General features: G+C 43.8%; 1 protein-coding gene across 3 annotated transcripts in view; it reads right to left on the bottom strand.

Annotated features, from left to right (window-relative positions):
- The window catches only part of LOC110206090 (RH-like protein), a 29,823-nt gene extending 10,750 nt beyond the window's left edge, over positions 1–19,073 (bottom strand). For 2 of the 3 annotated variants that reach the window (XM_020983135.2, XM_020983137.2), the window contains exons 1-6: positions 18,796–19,073; positions 12,089–12,272; positions 11,014–11,164; positions 6,962–7,109; positions 679–845; positions 297–449 (exon numbers count right to left, since the gene is read on the bottom strand). In XM_020983135.2, the coding sequence (XP_020838794.1) occupies positions 297–449; positions 679–845; positions 6,962–7,109; positions 11,014–11,164; positions 12,089–12,272; positions 18,796–18,940 (948 nt within the window). In that variant the 5' untranslated portion in view covers positions 18,941–19,073. The remainder of the gene's footprint in view (positions 1–296; positions 450–678; positions 846–6,961; positions 7,110–11,013; positions 11,165–12,088; positions 12,273–18,795) is intronic. The other variant, XM_020983136.2, reaches the window with a different exon arrangement.
- Between the last annotated feature and the right edge of the window lie 402 nt (positions 19,074–19,475).

The raw sequence follows: 19,475 nt of genomic DNA, 5'->3' as shown, positions 1-19,475 counted from the left end.
ATGGAGTACACTGAGAAATGTAGGTATCAATAAAAATTTATTTAATTTTTTAAAAACTTGAAAGCACCCAAAAAAGTGAAAATGCAGAATTCTTACCCTTGGCATTCACAGCCTTTTCACAATCTATACCAATGTACTTACCTGTGTGATCTTCAGTGGGGTAATTAACCTCTCTGTGTCTCAGTTTCTTCATATGTCAAAAAGATTATTGGATTCTAGGGTCTCTATTAACTCTAAGATTCTGTAAACATCAACAAAATACTTCTTCCATGAGCATCCAACCTTAAGCCTACAACCTGTTGCACCATTACCGGCAAGCACTTGGCTCCTACGATGGAGATCATGCCTGCAAGAAGCCCCAGCACCATGGCAATCCAAGGTGAGTGGATAAGGTTGGTGGCGACCCCCACAGCGACCCCTCCAGCCAACGTTGCTCTGTGGACATGGATCTGTAGAAAAATAGTTCACACTTGGGGAAACTGAGACATAGAGAAGCCCCAATATTAAACAGCAAAGGCAAGGTTACAAGCTGGTGCCCGTTGTATTTATTCATGCTGTCCAAGCCAACTGGGACTGAGCCAGAAGGCTGAGATCTGGGGGCAATGTTCAGTGACGTCCTGACAAAGAGAAAAATCCCCAGGGAAAGGGGTTTCCATAAGGCTTTACATGCGCTCTTACCATACTGATTTTCCCATGTGGGTGAGCTGCAGCTGAAAATGACATGGCGACCACTGCGCTGACAGCAAGGGCATAATAAGTGTTATATATAGCAGTCTCCTTCTCGCTGGGGTATTCTAGCAGGGCAGAATTGAAGGTTGGCCAGAAGATCCACAGGAAAAGGGTGCCTTGGAGATATAGATGGTAACAGAAAGTGTCAATAGCGAATTCATTTTCCCAGGCTACTAGGTAGATTCAAATATGGAATGTTAGAGATACAAGGGGCCGCAGAACACAGGCTATTGGAAGGCCTTGAGAACCTGATGGGGTGATGGGAGATGGATCCCTAAAAGGAAAAGATCATGTTTTTGAAAGCAACCTAGTCACTGAATTTTCCCATACATTTCAGTAGCCCAGTCACTGGTGCCTCTGTCCATGGTATCTAGTCTACCCCAACCCACCTAGATCACTTAATTAGCTTACTTGACAGTCCTTTCCCTATAGGTCAATTGACCCACCCCAGACTACTTTATTCCTTTCACTATTGCACCTGGCCCACCCCAGACCACTTATCACTCCTTAATCCCATCCAGATCCTTTCCCTGTCTTTTTTGCATATAAGCGTCAGTCCCCATTAAGTTGCAGATTCACTAAGAACCCTGCCAGCTCCTATTGGCTTTACAATAAACCTTGCCACTGTGACTGGAAGAAGGTTTGAGTGCATGAATTCTTTCTAGGCTCTGTATAGGATACCGCTCTATACCTTGACATTTTGGGGTTCCCTGCAACCCAAAATTGCATCAGAACCTTGGAAAACAGAACATTATGCAAACTCCCAAGCTCCCTTCCACCACTCCCTGGCAGTTCTTCCCCTTAGGAAAGTTAGAACTTAAACAGCAACTACCAAGGTGCCGATGGGAAAATTGCCCACTTTACTCTCAAATTACGTGCCCCCTTCCAACCCCCAAATCACTTCGTTGGAAGCAGGCACTTCTTGAGGGTAGACTGCTATCCAGCTCAGTGACCAGTGAGTGAGAGCCCCTCCCCTCTCCATCTTTGCTTTTGGTGGGACAGAGCCGGTGGAACAATAGTACATATACATAATTTATAAATGAATACATAATTTACACATATACATACATACATACACACAGAGACATATACATATATACATATATATGTGTGTGTGTGTGTGTGTGTGTGTGTGTGTGTGTGTATAGGGAATATGTGTTTAGAACATTTTTACTGACAGGGGTATGTGATCAAAACAATTTGGAGACCCACTATGTTAGAATATAAAATGTCAGGACTGGGAGGGGTCTTAGAACAAACAATATGAGACCCAGAAGGGCCCTTTGAATACAGAATATCAGAGCTGGGAGGGCCCTTAGAACATGGAATGTCAGAGCTGGGAGGGCCCTTAGAACATGGAATGTCAGAGCTGGGAGGGCCCTTAGAACATTAAATGTCAGTGCTGGGAGGGGCCTTATAGTTCATCAAATACAACTTCCTCATTTAACAGATGGGAAAAAGCAGAGAGATGAGGTGACTCATCAAGGCCATTTGAAGAGATTCAGAGTCAGTGTCCTTGGCTAAACCTCATGCCTTCTGGCTCCTAAGCTGGAGCTCTTTTCGCTAGGTTCTCTTTTGCATTTGAATAGTACTTTAAATTTTTTCTCTCTTCCTCCAGTGTGGACTTGTCCTAGAAGCACGAGAGAATGACTTGGGAAATGGCCAGCGAGTGTTCCTTCCCACCTAGGAATAAGCTTTGTAGATAATTCCTCCCTCTGTCCTGTCCCCATCATGCATATCCCTCTGGATATATCCAGCGTCTAAACACAACTAAACGGGAGATATTTGCTCCCTCCCCATCCCCCGGTGATGCACTATACTACCCAAGACCTCTCTAAAGCAGTTGTTCCTTCCCTAATAAAGGGGATTCTCAGGTGTGGAAAGAAACACCCCTACTAATCATACCTTCGGTCCATAGGATGGAGAGTTAGGAAGGGACCACAGAGATCAAGTCCAACTCTATCATTTTCCAGATGAACAAACTGAAGCCCAGAAAAAGATGACTTGACAACAAGCACCTACTATGTGCTGGGCAATGTGCTAAGCATTGGGGATAGAGAGAAAGGCAAAGGATGGTGCCTGCCCTCAAGGAGCTCACAGTCAAAGGGAGGGGACGACAAGATGCAAACAACCATGAACATATAATAGACGTACAGATAAATGGAGGGTAGTCAGCAGAGGAAAGGCACTAGCCCTAAGGGAAATTGGGAAGAGCTCCCTCTAGAAGATGGGATTTAAGCTGGAATTTCAAGGAAGCCAAGAGGCAGAGGTGAAGAACGAGTGCATTCCAGGCGTTGAGGACAACCAGTGGAAATGTTCAAAGTCTGGACTGAGTCTTGTTTGAGGAATTATAATGAGACCAAGGTAAAAAAGACATGAAAAAGCTTCTTAAGGATATCACGCCTGTCCCCTGTCCTGATGAGGATTTTCAAACCATGTTAAGCAGTCACTTGCCCCAGTCCGTATTATGGAAAGAGCCTGGCACCCAGACTCAGAAGACTGCCTTCTGATTCAATCTCTGCCCATGGTTTAGTCAGGTGATATATGGGATAAGTCAGTTTCCTCTTCTGTAAAATGGGAACAACAATTCCTGCCCTTGCCTACTTCACAGGGCTCTAGTGAGGATCAAAGGAGACAATACACATGGAAACACAGTTTAAACCAAAAACAGCATAGAGAGGGCCGTTATTATTATTTTTTTTCATTTTCTACATCTTTGTTTTGATGGAGTTCAGATAAAAACAGTCCTGGGACAAGTCGCTACCCTGCTGTTATATGTAATGCCCTGCAGACTATCACGCAGATGGACAACACACCTGCTTTTTATAATTGAATTATATTTAGAATTTAAGCTCATAATCCATAGGCTTCTGAAAGGATATTTAGGATAATTCCAGTAACAGACAGGACAACAGAGATGAGACATACACACACACACACACACACACACACACACACACACACACACACACCCCCTCATCCTCTTCCCATATTTTCCTATATTTTGAAAGCTAAATGGTGCAGTGGGGAGGGTGCTAGCATTGGAACCAGGAAGACCCGAGTTCAAATCCAGACTCTGACTAGATGTTTGACTGTGGCCAAGTTATCCAACCTCTCTCAATGTTAATTTCCCCATCCCAAAAACAGGAATGATGATGATGATGATGATGATGATGATGATGATGATAATGACCCCATCTGTCTCACAGGTTGTTTTGAGAACCAAATGCAATTGCATACATAAAGTGCTTTGAGAACCTTAAAGTACTATAGAAATGCTCGCTGTTATTATTAGCTATTATTATTCCACATCATTTGGAGATTAGAAGTCTTTGGTGTGGGGAAATCAATTAAAGCCCTATTCTTAAAGTGTTATGAATCGTTCATTGTTCTGTCTGGGCAATCGTGAGCAACAATTCTATCTGACTGCAGTGCAATTTGGTGAATTCTATCATTATTATGAATGCTATAATTATTTTCATCTCCAAAATCCCCACTTTCTGCTTGGGCTGTGGCTTTTTACTATTGTACATCCCCTCCCTTCCCTTGGAAAAATATTTCAAGCTTTCCACCCTATTGAGTGCTTAATGCAGATAAGGCCTAAGCTAGAATGAGGGGACAATTTGTTATCAGACGCCAGCACATCTGGTGTCCTGGCTTCACATCAAAACCAATAGAGAGGTAGCCTACCTCCCTGCCTGCCTACTTGGGAATGTGCAAGATTAAAGGAGAAGTCCCAAAAACAAATTGGTCAGGCAGGTTATCTGATGGTGTTGGCAGCCACTAAGAGCAAATTGATTTGTTGTTGGTTTTTTTTTAATGTAGTCAATTTATAACCTTTATTCAAGTTCCTGTACAGTGAGGGTGGGAATGGGAGGTGTCATGAAGAGGCCAGGATGAGTCCATTTACTTTGGCCCAGACATCAGGGCTCACAAATTGAAGAATGTGAATGGATCCCACCTATCAGTTCTCAGAAGACTTTGCCCCTGGAGTACACACACCCCCACCCTGCTCCCATGCCCCCTTCGTGTTCCTCACCCCACTGGTCTCAGGGAACACAAAAGGAAGCACCTCTGCTTGGAGCTACCATAGTCAGACTTCTTTGCCCACAGAAATTAAACCGAAAGGCCCTGCCCAAGCATCTCTCTCTTGCCCAATCTATCATAGGTTGATCACAGAATCACAGAGTTGGAAGGGATGTCAGAGGGCATCTAGTCTAACCCATGTCCTAAACAAGGATCCCCATGACAACATGCTCTACAAGTGTTTGTCCAACCTCCCTTCTGAATACCTGCAGTGATGGGGAGCTCATTAGCTACCTCTCAAGGGAGATTGTCCCAGTTGTGGGCAGTGGGACTCATTGGAAAGGTTTTCTTTATGTTGGACTAAGATTTCCCTCTCTGCAACTTCTACCCATTATCCTAAGAAAGTAAGCTTCTTGAGAGGAAGGGACTGATTCATTTTTTTGTCTTTGTATTCCCAAAGCCTAGTACAGCATCTAGCATACAGCAGATGCTGAAAAGACTTATTAATGGATTGCTTCTAGTTAGACCCTCTGGACCTGGGACCTCTACCTTAGCTAAAACTCTTAAAGGAATTATGAACTGTCCTATGTCAGCACCTAGAACAGTTCCTGGGCATATGGAGTGCTGGTGGTTGACTCGTGTCTGACTCTTCATGGCCCCATTGGGAGTTTTCTTGGCAAAGATCCTAGAGTGGATTGCCATTTCCATCTCCAGCTCATTTGACAGATGAGGAAACTGAGACAAACAGAGTTAAGTGACTTGCCCAGGGTCACCCAGCTAGTAAGTATCTGAGGCTGGATTTGAACTCAGGTCTTCCTGATTCCAGTCCTGGCTCTCTATACACTGCACCACCTAGCTGCCCTGGGCACCTAGTAGAAACCTAATAAATACTTAGAGATCTAGAGCTAGAAGGTACTTTAGATACCATCTAGTTCTATCCCTCATGTTGCACATGAGGAAAATGAGCCCTGGAGGAGTTAAGTGACTTGCCCAAGGTCCCATGGGTAGTAAAATAGCCGGGGTGAGATTCGAACTCAAGTCTTCAGACTCAAAAATCCATTGATCTTTCCACTGTACCACAGTGCTTCTCAGTAACTATTGATTGATTGATTGATTGCTGCTTTGGATGGTCAGTTATATCAATCAATCATCACATATTTATTAAGCATTTATTATATGCCAGGTGTTGTGCTAGGCAATGGGTTGGCAAAGACAAAAATGAGAGTGTATGTGTGTCTTAGCTCTCTAAAAGGACTGTGAATTCCCAGAGTTCTCCCCTACTGAGTCTTCTTTCTTATCCCCCAAAGGGAAACAAAAACAGAGCTATCCCTGGGACCCAGGAGTTCAGGCTCCTCACCGTCCCCCAACCTAGACTGTAATGGATGGTGTAACTGAACCCTATTTAACAGAACCACACACATAGGCTTCCATAGCCACACATTGAAAAAAAAAAAACAAAACCAAAAATGGCCTGCACACATTTATCTGACAAGGCAGGGCTGTTAGCCAGTGGAGGAAGCGGGAAAAATACATGTTGTGGAGCCAGGAGGTCACAGGTGCTAATCTTGATTCTGCTATAACTCATTTGGGTAGGTAACCTCACCTCTCTGATACAGTTAACTCATCAGTAAAATGAGGGTTGGACAATTCTATGTTATAAGGTAACTGCTGTATTCTAAGGGCCCTCCCAGCCCTTACATTGCATGTTCTAAGGCCCTCCAGCTCTGACATCCTGTGTTCTAAGGGCCCTCTCAGCTCTGACATCCTGTGTTCTAAGGGCCCTCCCAGCTCTGACATCCTGCGTTTTAAGGGCCCTCCCAGCTCTGACATCCTGGTTCCAAGGTCCCTCCCAGCTCTGACTTTCTGTGTCCTAAAATCCCCTTCTAGCTTTAACATTATTTTCTAAGGCTTCTCCCAAAACTGAAGTCCTATGTGCCCATGTTCTAAGACTGCTCCCAGCCCTGGGACACTTGAGCTCCCCACTCAGGAACAGCTGTAAAACATTAATGCTTGCTAAGGACTCAATTACTCCTCCTCCCAGATGTATTTGCACCGTAGGCCTACATAAGTCAACGCTCAACTGAAAAGAATGACTTGGCTGCGTTAATGGTTGAATTTCAGGCACTGAGAGTGAGATATTTATAGACAGGATTTCCCCCCATACTTCAGATCCCAGACTATAGGCCACCCACTGCCTTCCTCTTACCCAGTGTGGTAAACAGACTGGAAGCTGTGGCTCTCTGTTCCTTCTCCTTGGCTGCACTCAGGCCCGGGCCCGAGAGGCACCAGGTCGCGGCCACCCCAAAGTAGGCCCCAAACACGTGGATTTGCATCATGCTCTGATGTTCGTTCCCCTGTAACTCAACCCAGGACACACTTTGAGACCAAGGCTGGTAAATGTGTGGCCAGTTCTTGCCCTGTCCTGGACTGCTTCCCCTCCCCATTCCTATGGCTTAGCTGGTCCAATGCAAGGAATCATTTTCTTGACTGTTTAGTTCCTTAGGTTCTTCCATTCAACAAATACTTGTTGAAGTGAAATTTTATGGACCAAAAGTGGCCGAAGGAATGTGGTGAAGTGGAAAGAATGACTAGCCTGGACATCCAAAGACCAGCATTCAAGCCCCAGCTCAACCACTCCTGTGTGAAATCGGCCAAATCATTTCTACCCTCCTGCCCAGTCTCAGTTTCTTCACCTGTACAATGGAGCTGATAATCATACTACTACCTACCTGACAGAGTTGTTGTGATGAAAACAGTTTAGAAACCATCCAATTCTAGAAGAACATGAGCCAGTATAGATGTGAGGCAGGGATTAGAACCCTAGGCTTTGAGCCTGGGAGACCTCAGTTTAAACCCTACCTCTGATACTTATCACCCATGTCTGACCATGGGTATATCACAGAACACACAGAGACTCAGTTTCTCCATCTGTCAAATGAGGTAATAAAGAATGAGGTCTCTACTCATAAGACTACTGCAAACCACAACTGAGTGATTATTACCCCATTTTACAGATAAAGAAACTGAGGCTCAGCATGATTGGTGACATGCCCACGGTCACATGGGCCAGAAATCATTTAAGTATTTTACAAACTTTGAAGTTTGCTATCAATAACAAGCACTCTTATATATTTCACTTGTAATGACTGCACTTAACAGAAACCAGACAAAATTAAACAGCAACGTCTGCCTGGACTGACCTCAGAAACTCCTCTTTGTCCCCTCCTCCCTCTTTTGTTCTGCATTGCTCTTTTCTTCCCTTCTGCAGTGTGGAGTAGTAGAATAGCATTAGGCTTAGACCTGGAAGACTTGAGTTCAAATCCCACCTCTGACACTTGCTATGTAACCATAGATGAATCACTTAATCTCTGTGACCCCACTTCCTCATCTGTAAAATGGGGATACAGCACCTCCCTCACAGGGCTGTTTTGTTTTGAGGTCAACAAGAAAGTGCTTTGTAAACCTTAAAGCATTATATAAATATCATCATTATTTTATAATCCTTTTCTTCTTTTTTTTGTTTAGGTCTCTTTCTCCATCCTCATAGTAGTCTATGCCTGTTCTTCTTCAGAGATAGTTCCTCCTAATTATTTCTTCCTCTTCCTTTTCCCCCCTCCCTTCTATTCTCTTTCTCTTTCCCTCCTTCTTCTCTCTCTCTCCTTTCTTCCTCCCTCGGCATTCACTCCTGACTGCCCACACCATAGACATGAAGTATATTTTAATAGTTTTTTTCATTTACCAAGTCAGTTCCATAACTCATTCTTAATTTTAAAATTGGGTTAATGGAACCCTTTAAATTTCATAGAGTGTCAGAACTTGAAGTGGTTTTAGAAGATAGAAAGTTAGAGCTAAAAGGAACCTTAGAACATAGATTGTTAGAACAAAACATGTTAGAGCTAGAAAGACCCTTAGAACATAAGATATTAGAAACGTAGAATATCAGAGATGGATACAAACTTAGAACACAGAATGCTGGACCAGAAAGTGTTGGTGCTGGAAGGAACTTTAGAACATAAAATGTTCTAAACATCAGAGAAGGACATAAACTTAGAACATAGAATGCTAGAAGAGAAAGTGTTGGTGTTGGAAGGAACTTTAGAACATAAAATGTCCTAAACATCAGAGAAGGACATAAACTTAGAACACAGAATGCTGAAGCAGAAAGTGTTGGTGTTGGAAGAAACCTTAGAACATACAATGTTAGAAACAGAGACTAGCACAGCTGGATATAAACTTAGAACACAGAATGCTGGACCAGAAAGTGTTGGTGCTGGAAGGAACTTTAGAACATAAAATGTTCTAAACATCAGAGAAGGACATAAGCTTAGAACATAGAATGCTAGAAGAGAAAGCGTTGGTGTTGGAAGAAACCTTAGAACATACAATGTTAGAAACAGAGACTAGCACAGCTGGATATAAACTTAGAACACAGAATGCTGGACCAGAAAGTGTTGGTGCTGGAAGGAACTTTAGAACATAAAATGTTCTAAACATCAGAGAAGGACATAAACTTAGAACATAGAATGCTAGAAGAGAAAGTGTTGGTGTTGGAAGGAACTTTAGAACATAAAATGTCCTAAACATCAGAGAAGGACATAAACTTAGAACACAGAATGCTGAAGCAGAAAGTGTTGGTGTTGGAAGAAACCTTAGAACATACAATGTTAGAAACAGAGACTAGCACAGCTGGATATAAACTTAGAACACAGAATGCTGGACCAGAAAGTGTTGGTGCTGGAAGGAACTTTAGAACATAAAATGTTCTAAACATCAGAGAAGGACATAAGCTTAGAACATAGAATGCTAGAAGAGAAAGCGTTGGTGTTGGAAGAAACCTTAGAACATACAATGTTAGAAACAGAGACTAGCACAGCTGGATATAAACTTAGAACACAGAATGCTGGACCAGAAAGTGTTGGTGCTGGAAGGAACTTTAGAACATAAAATGTTCTAAACATCAGAGAAGGACATAAGCTTAGAACATAGAATGCTAGAAGAGAAAGCGTTGGTGTTGGAAGAAACCTTAGAACATACAATGTTAGAAACAGAGACTAGCACAGCTGGATATAAACTTAGAACACAGAATGCTGGACCAGAAAGTGTTGGTGCTGGAAGGAACTTTAGAACATAAAATGTTCTAAACATCAGAGAAGGACATAAGCTTAGAACATAGAATGCTAGAAGAGAAAGCGTTGGTGTTGGAAGAAACCTTAGAACATACAATGTTAGAAACAGAGACTAGCACAGCTGGATATAAACTTAGAACACAGAATGCTGGACCAGAAAGTGTTGGTGCTGGAAGGAACCTTAGAAGACAGAATGTCAGGGCTGGAGGGAACCTTAGAACACAGGATGCTAGAATGGAAAGAGATTTCAGAACATAGAATATTGGAGCTTAGTCCATGGACCACATTTTACAGATGAGGAAACTGAGACTCCAAGGAAGGGAAGTGACTTATCCAGGGTCACACAATGAGTTAGTGACAGACTAGAATCCAGGTCTTCAAACTGCTAGTTAGGTACTTCTTTCCATTACAGCAAAATCAGTCTTGTGATAGATGAGAATAAAGGTATTGGAAATAATTTGCCCCTACCTATAAATCAATTTCCCTAACAGACCAGCCCACTCATATTTGCTGCCAAGCCATTTGATTTAAGAAGGAACAAATTAGCCACCAAGAATGCCTGGTACCCTGGAAAGAACCCGTTGTTAGAAGCCAAAAAATGATAGGTTCTGCAGCAGAATATGACCTCCTTGAGGGAAGGGACTGTTTCATTTTTGGTTCTGTATCCCCAATACCAAGCACAGTACCTAGAACATAATAGGCACATAATAAAAGCTTGTCAAATGAAATGGAATAATTCCAACTCTGCAACTCCTGACATGACCTTGGGAAAACTGCTTAATAATAATTATTAGATGATATTTGTCATGTCATTTTAAGGTTTACAAAGTACTTTACCTACACCGTCTCATTTCAGACTCACATGAACCCTATAAGGTAAATATTCCAGAGGTCTGAGGCACAGAGAGGCTAAATGACTTGTCCTTGGCCACACAGCTAGGAAGTTTGGGAGGCAGGATCTAAAGTACCAGGTCTCCACTGACTTCCAAGTTCAGTGCTCTGTCCAGCTACACCAAATGGCCTCTTCTCTCCTCTTGGGGCCTCTATTTCCTCCACTATAAAAGTAGAGAGATGGACTAACAAACTAGTAGGGCCCCTTTCAGCTCTAACTTTCAGGGATTCAGTGACGTACATCAAGGAAGGTCAGGGTGAGCTTCTTGGTTCCAAGGAAGGCTGTTACTTCCAGCAAGGTCATTACTATCAGCTGGACCAAGTTGACTTTGCCCAGGGTGGCCCCAGATGAGATGAGGGCAGACATAGCACTCATGGTACCCAGTATGATCCTGAGAAAAGAAAGAGTGAGGATTGAGTTGGGGGACAAGGGTGGGGTGGGAGGACCCAGCATAAAACAAAGGATGCCCCGCTACCTTCATCGTCTGCCTCGATGGAGCAGTCTGTTACTTTGAAAACGTTCTGGATCTCAGGGATCCCCAACCTTTTCTCAGTCCCCATGCCTCTTAGCTTTCAGTAAACTTTCCCATATGCCCTATTCAACATGAAGGGAAATAACATCTAGAGTTTATGACATCTATTCACATAAGAAATCAATTAAATCCACTTGTTTTTTCTTCTCCTAGAATATACAAAAGATTTTATAACTTCATCAGCTGGAAATATTTTCAGAGTTTAAAAAATATTTCAATAGCATAATATAGCTATTTACCAAGCTATTCTCCCTTGATAAGCTTCTGTCACCCTGTGGGCCCTCCAGGATCCTGAGATTTACAGATAATGCAAAACTTTGTGCTCTCAAGTTTAATCCAACTATAATAATAATAATAACTTGCATTTTTGCATTTTTTAAAGGTTTGCGTAGTTTACATAGACTATCTCATTTGATTTTCACAATAATCCTATGAGGTGTTATTATTATCGTCATGTTGCAGATGAGAAAACTGAGGCAGGTTAAGTGACTTGCCCAGGGTCACACAGGTAGGAAGTGGCTGAGAATTCAAACTCAGATCCTCCTGACTTCAAATCCAGAACTCTATCCATTATGGGATTCACAAGACCTACTTATGGGCTATAGGAAATGACATTTGACGAGGCAGTGATGTATTGAGCATTCCAGTGAGTCTGGATCAGATGACCATGAGAAGAGCTTGATGGTGGCTGAAACTGACCCTCCCCATCTGCAGACCCAACAGTCCCACCCAACAATTCTGGGGACACAAGCAGGGGTCCCTGGGCCTGCCCAGATCAGGTACCTTTGAATATTAATGGGGATCTTTCTACTAGAGGAGAACAAGAAGCCATCCAGGATGATAGCCCACTGCACACCGAGGGCCAGGGTGAAGAGGTTGAAGGCCACACTGCTCCATGTATATCTCCTCAAGGAGGCCTTGAGGAAGCCCAGGCCAAGCACCGCCATGACGTTGATATCCTGGAAGGCTTCTCAGGGAAGGGTGCCAGAGGAGGATATATAGACAAGGCACAGGGAGAAGGTCAAATGGAGGGAACATGTTTCAATCTAAAAACATAAATCTTCCTTGCCCATCTCTCCTCACCTGCCCCCTCCCCTCATGCTATCCCCATGCCCAGAGGCACTAGGGTGGTCTAAGTCAGAGGTGCCAAACTCATTGCCCCCAAGACTCTGGAGGGCCAACTGAACCAGGTTAAAATGCAATTGAAAACATTTAACAGAATGAATTAAAATACAGTCAAACAAAGATAATGTTAAATTGTAGTTTTCTAAGCCAATTGATAGTTTCTATTTGTGTTCCATACCACTGGTCTGTGAGATGGACTGAGACTTGGGGAGAGGGGGAGCAGAGAAAGCAAGTACTCAATCAATAAGCATTAATTGTTTACCGTGTGCCAGACTATGTGCTAAGAGCTGAGAATACAAAGAAAAAAAAGAAAAAAATAGTGCCTTCCCTCAAGGAGCTTATATTCTAGTGAGGGAAAATAATGGCTCTAAGGGGTGACATCTCAGAGGGGATGGCTCTCATAGTTGGGGGGACCAGGAAAGGTCTCCTGCAGAAAGTAACATTTAAGCAGAGTCTTAAAGGAAGCCAGAGACCCTAAAAGATGGAGATGAGAACAGGCAGCTAGGTGTCGCAGTGGATAGAGCATCGGTCCTGGAGTCAGGAGGACCTGAGTTCAAATCTGGCCTCAGACACTTGATGCTTACTAATTGTGTGACTCTGGGCAAGTCACTTAACCCCAATTGTTTCACTTAAAAAAAAAAGATGGAGATGAGAAGGTAAAGCATTCCAGGCATGGGAGACAGCCTAGGCAAAGGCCAAGAGACAGAAGATAGGGTTTGGCGGGAGGAGCAGCAGACAGACCCATGTGACTGGCCTGTGAAGTTCTCACAGGGTCCAAGTCCTTCCTCATAGACAACTGACCCTGAGCCTTCTTCCTCACCCTATTGGCCTCAGGTTTGATTGGACCATGAGGGAGAGTTAGAGCCACAGCCTAGGTCCATGTCAGGTTAGGGGAAAAGGTCCAAAGAGCAAGGACTGCCATAAGGGCTGTGGTTCCCAGCAATGGAGACCAGGGCGGTCATTGGAAGAGAGGAAGGAAGGAGTGGAGACAAATGAACCTAGGGCTCCCTCAGCTTCTCCCGGCACCTGAAAGTGTCCTAGAAACCACAATTTTTCTATGGAGTCTGATGACAAGGTGTGGGGAATGAGGAACAGGAAGTGGGGGGCATAAGCTTCTCAAACTGACTAGCCCATTAGATGTGGAAAGAGAACTGAATGGAGAACTGAATTGAACCGAATTGTCTCTAAGGTCCTTTCTAGGCAATCAATCAGCAGGCGGTTATTAAGCACCTGCTATGCTCCAGGCACTGTAAGTAAGAGGTTTAGTTTAGATACGAAGAAAGACAAAAACAAAGGCAAAAAACCAGGGCCTGATGTCAAGGACCTCACAGGCAAATGATGGGGCTGACATTGTATGTTCTTAGAGCCTTTCCAGATCTGAAAGTTTATGGTCTTAGGTTCCTTCCAGCTCTGCCATTCTAAGTTCTGAATTCCCTCCCTGCTCTGACCTTCTATATGCTAAAGACCCTCTCAGCTCTTGCATTCTGTTTCTTAGGAGGCCTTCCAGCACTGCCATTCCATGTCCTAAGGCTCCTTTCTATTTTTCATATTTTATATTCTAAGACATTCAGTGCTCCAAGGTTCCTAACCAGATCTAACATTCAATGCTTTAAGGCAAAGATTCCCAAACTTCTTTGGCCCATTGCCCTCTTTTGAAAAAAAAAATTATTCAGTGCCACCCTGGAAATCTACTTTCTTTAAACTTTTAATGGGTTTTTTAAAAAATTTGCATCATTTCAAAAATATACCAAAAATATTTTTAAATGACACATCTTAAATTTAATAATTTATTTGTGGAGTTTTTCCTGCACTGAAATTTTGATCATGCAATATTGCTTCATGTAATCATATGGTATCGTTTTGTAAACAAGCCATTACATGAACATATTCCTGCTTATACATGCTAGACTTCCTGACAATTCGTGATACAGACATACTCATTTGCCAACACTTGCTTGTTAAGAGCTGTTGGCAGGGCAGCTAGGTGGCACAGTGGATAGAGCACCGGCCCTGAAGTCAGGAGGACCTGAGTTCAAATCAGGCCTCAGACACATAACACTTACTAGCTGTGTGACCCTGGGCAAGTCACTTAACCCCATTGCCTAGCCAAAAAAAGAGACATATTGGCAAGCTTGACCACTTTTGTGAGTACAAAAATTTTAAAGAGGAAGAAATAACTTTTAAAGGGGACCTCTTTCTTACAGGTTCATGTAAATTCCAGAGAACCATTGAGAGGCAGAAGGAGTCACAGGAATAATTCTGGGTAGGACAAGAAGGAGGGCAGGCTCAGTGTGGGAGGGCCTTATCAGACTCTGCAGCTGTCCCTACTCTCAGCTGTTTGGCCAGTAAGGATTCCCCCATGGCCCTGCCTGACATCACTGTAGACCCAGTTAGGTGCCTGGCAAAAATCAGGGATGGGGGATGGGGAGGAGAGGCCTGACTGTGAGTGTCATCCAAGTTTGGTAGGCCCCTATGGTTTCCAAGAGCATCAACCCTCTGTGAACCCTGGAAGGAGAGTGTGTTCCTCTCCTCCCTTCCAGTGCCTTCTTTGGCCTCCCTAGGCCCTCAGAGTCCTCAGGCCACCCCCTGGCTAACTGGGTTTTTTCTCTGTCTCCTGGTATCAGCCGAAGCACCTGACCTCTTCTGCCTTTCTGTCTCTTAATTAAATTGAACCTTACCCGGGTCTCCTCCTTCCACACTGTGCCCTGCTTTCCAAGCGGACTGGCAGCTTAACTGATAATGGGCTCAGCCCCAAGGTGTTCGTGAGTGATAAAGGGCATGGAGGCAACAGCCCCGGCCGCGGAATCAGGAGACCTGGGTGCTTTTCCTAGTCTGGAGGCTTCATTGAGTACGTAGCGTCCACTCCTTTGTCTGGGCCTCAGCTTCAAGAAGCCCCCTTGGAGAGTAGTGGAGAACTGTCAAGCCCAAAAGACCTGAATTCAAATCCCACCACAGAGCAAGTCACTTAACTCCTCAGCACTCTGAACAGCTCTCTTGTATGACAAGTTACAGAGAAAGTGCCCACCAGCACTGGGCAGAGGGGATTTATTCATCCAGGAGTTCCCTGAATCAATTCCAATCCTGAATGACACACATTTAAACGAGGCCTCCTGATACCTAAATTCAAACGGTAATGGGATTTCCTGTGGTGGCTGGGAGGACTGGATTTTAGGAGCAGGGAGTATATCCCAGCACTAAGCCTCCTACTTTGCGTGCAAGGTTAGCTGCTTTCAATGTTCTCCCCCCACCTTCTGCAGTCTAATAGAATAGCGGCTCTTTCTATGATACCTAATTCCTCACCCCCTCCCCTTCCACTCTGCCCTCTGCCCTTCCCAGGTGGGAAGGGGAGAATGGATTTTGAGAGTGGAAAAACACACGATACTGAAAATTCTGCAGGACATTTGGCTTCCTGTCTTAGATCTTCCACTAGTCACTGGTTATTCTTGGGTCAGTCCCTTAACTCTTTGAGCCTTAAATTTCCTCATCTATTAGATGGATAATTGAAATAGATGATCTCCAAAGGCCCCCTCCTGTTCTAATGCTCTATGTTCTTAGGTCTTTTCCAATTCTGACGTTTTATGTTTTATTTTTATAAAGGTCGAAGGATCACAGATTTGTAGATGTAAGCGAACTTAGAGAATGTTCAGCCCACTACATTATAATATGTTACCTTCCAGCTCTTATATTCTATATTTTAAGTTCCCTGAGGTGTGACTTTTCTTTTGGTCTGAGGTCCCTTCTAGCTTTTACATCTGATATTTTAAAGTCCCTTCATTCTATGTTCTGAGGGTTCTTTTAGTTCTGGCACTGAAGGTTTTAGAATCCCTTCTAATTCTATTGCTCTACATTCTAAGGTCAGTATCAGTTCTGATGTTCTATGTTTTAACCTTCCATATTCCAACATTATATGTTCTGGTATTCTAGGTTCCCAGGTCTTTTCCACCTCTGACATTCTATGTTCTAAGGTACCTTTCAGCTCTAATGCTGTGTTCTAAGACTCTTCCCAGTCCTGACATTCTGTATTTTAACCTTCTAAGTTATAAGGTCACCTTTACCTCTGAAATTCTGCTTTAACATTTTATATTATAAAATTTTATGTTCTAGTATTCTATGGTCTAAGGTCCTTTCCAATTCTGACATTCTATGCTCTAATATTCTACAGTCCAAGGTTCTTTCCAGTGGAGGCGTTCTTTGTTCTTCTAACGTTGCATGTCCTAAGGCCTCCACCCATTCAAACAATGTCTGAGTCCAGACATCTTGAGTTCTAAAATCCCTTCCATCTCAAATATTCTATGACTGCTCAGAGGCCCTAATTATTCCTAGGCCTCTCACCCTCTGGGTCCAGGTGCCCTGACTCTGGCATCTGGCCAAATCAGCAAAGCGTACAGATTTTCTGTGAAACCGATTTTTTCCCCTCACACCACCTGCTGCAAACACTTTGCATGCCTGCAGCTGAGCCCTGGAAATGTTGGCTGATTATGTTTCCCTCCCCAATCCCCCCCTTCCAGCGTGACTGAGGTATCAAATGGGCCCTGTCGTCAGCTCTGCAGCAATTGAATTAATATCACTTTTGGATAAACATTTAACCAAATTCAGTCTTGGTTTTCTCTCCCCAAAGAGTGGAGAATGGTTCCTTCATTATCATAAACAACTGATAAATATAAGGAGAAGCCTGAAATTCATCTCAATAAAGAAAAGCATAGCTACCCATCTTGTTTGCTTCTGTTGCACTCAGAAGAGTGCTGGGTAATAACACTGTGCTTCAGAGAGGCTCAACACAGGAGGGGAAAGAGCATTGGACCGAGAGTCAGAAAGCTCTGTCTGGGCTGCTTACTGCCTGCGCAGCGCTGGGCAGCTCCCACGGCATCTCTTTGTGCTGCAGATTCTGCTTCTGTAAAATGGGGGTAGTGATACTTACTCCACCTCCCTCCCAAGGTTAAGAGTGTGACAATCAAATGAGATGCAGAATTTCTTTTTAAATTACTGAACAGGGCAGCTAGGTGGCACCGTGGATAGAGTACCATCCCTGCAGTCAGGAGTACCTGAGTTCAAATCCAGCCTCAGACCAAACACTTGACACTTACTAACTGTGTGACCCTGGGCAAGTCACTTAACCCCAATTACCTAAAATAAATAAATAATAAATTACTGAACGTCAGATTAACAGGAAGAATCATTATTCCAACTATAGGGTTCATAGGACCTCAAAGTTGGGATGGACATTAGAGGATTATCTCATCCAACCAACCAAGAACTGGGAACAGCCCTGGCCCTGGAGTCTGATCACCTCGGTTCGAATCCTGCTGACTCTCGATGATGCTAGACAAGTCACTTTACTTCCTCCAGCTTCACTTTGTTTATCTGAGAAAGCCAAGTGGCAGTTTCATGATTAATTGTCTCCTCATCTGGGAAAGATTTGTTCTTAAAAAGAGAAGAGACAGATTCTTTTTGGGGAAAAAAAAAAGGGACCACCACTGAGGTTGAGAGACATAGGAGACATAAAGTAAGATCAGTAAGGTGAGAGGGCCCTTAGAACAGAGAATGTCAGAGCTGAGAGGACCATTAGAACACACAATATCAGATCTTGGAGGGCTTTTAGAACATAGAATGTTAGGACGGGGAGGGCCCTTAGAACACAGGATGTCAGAGCTTGGAGGGCCCTTAGAACACAGGATGTCAGAGCTTGGGAGAGGGCCTTAGAACACAGAAAGTCAGAGCTGGGAGAGCCCTTAGAACATGGCAGGTCAGAGTTGGGAGGGCCCTTAGAACATAGCATTCAGAGCTGGGGGGGCCCTTGAAACACAGAAAGTCAGAGCTGGGAGAGCCCTTGGAACATAGCAGGTCAGAGTTGGGGGGGGGCCCTAGAACACAGAAAGTCAGATCTGGGGGGACCCTTAGAATACAAACAGGACCAGGAGTTAGGATACCTGCATCTAGTCCCACCTTTACTAACTCACTTTATGACCTCTGACAAATCCTCTTCCTCCTTCACTTGTAAAATGAGAGGCTTGAAGTAGGTGACCCTCAAGGTTCCTTCTAGTTCCAACATTCTATGATCTAAGTTCCTCCCCCAGCTCTATCATTTTCTGTATTCCAAATGTCCGTATTCGAAGATACCTTACAGTTCTAGTACTCTGCTTCATGGTCTATGAGCCTTCAGATAAACTTTGGAGGAAGAAATCAAGGGGAATCTCCCTCCCTTGGGATCTTTAAGATGAAAAGACATCCATCCATCTGGGTGATGTGGAAGGACTAGGGTGGGAAGTGGGCTGCGGAGGGGGTGGGGTTCATCTAAATGAGTGCACAAGCTGTAGAATTGTCCAGGTTTGCTAACAAAAGCCAACTGCACAGCCAACAACACTTACCTGGATATGGCTTCAGAAGCTCCAACTTCTTTGAGGGTGTCTCATAAGATGTGAAAAAGAAGAAAACCAGAATGAAAGCAATTTCCAACATCAGGACCCAGAAAGGCAGGGATATCCTGAGGGACTTTGGGTACTTTGAGCCCATCCTGCCCTCAGATGGACCACTGGACCTAAGGAACTTGTCTTGGGTATAACTTTTGTCCTTTTCCTCCTCTGTTTATCCCCACCTTTCAAAAGGCAACAATTTTGTGCAGCAGATAAGGCTGGAGATCTGGGGAGGTCTTAAGCTCCATTAGCTGTTATCTCTGACCAGCAATGGGTCTGTGTCTATTGAGTTAAGATAGCAAACTAGATTGGATGCCAGTGTCTTTGGAGGCCAGAGTAGAGCCTGGAGGAGAAAGAGTGGGAGCTGTAATGACTTGAAAGAGAGAACCATAGATTCTTCTAACCCTCTCTTGGAGAACCCACCAGACTTCCTGGGCAAGATGGGCCAGGCAAGAGGGACTCAGGGGGCCAATTTTGATAGTTTTACGTTCTTCTGAAGTGAGATCTCCAAGGATATTAGCTTTGGTCCCTTCTTTCAGATCCAATTTCTTTAGGACTCTGGAGAAAGGGCTGGTAGGCCTATCTTGACTAGTGCCTTCTTTTTAAAATGTTTTTTCTATTTTATTATATACTTT

This window comes from Phascolarctos cinereus, unplaced genomic scaffold (assembly GCF_003287225.1).
Source record: "Phascolarctos cinereus isolate Bilbo 61053 unplaced genomic scaffold, phaCin_HiC Scaffold_726;HRSCAF=1367, whole genome shotgun sequence".
NCBI lineage: Eukaryota > Metazoa > Chordata > Mammalia > Diprotodontia > Phascolarctidae > Phascolarctos > Phascolarctos cinereus.
Note: the sequence above shows the minus strand (reverse complement) of the source record. Positions and strands in the feature narration are given on the sequence as shown.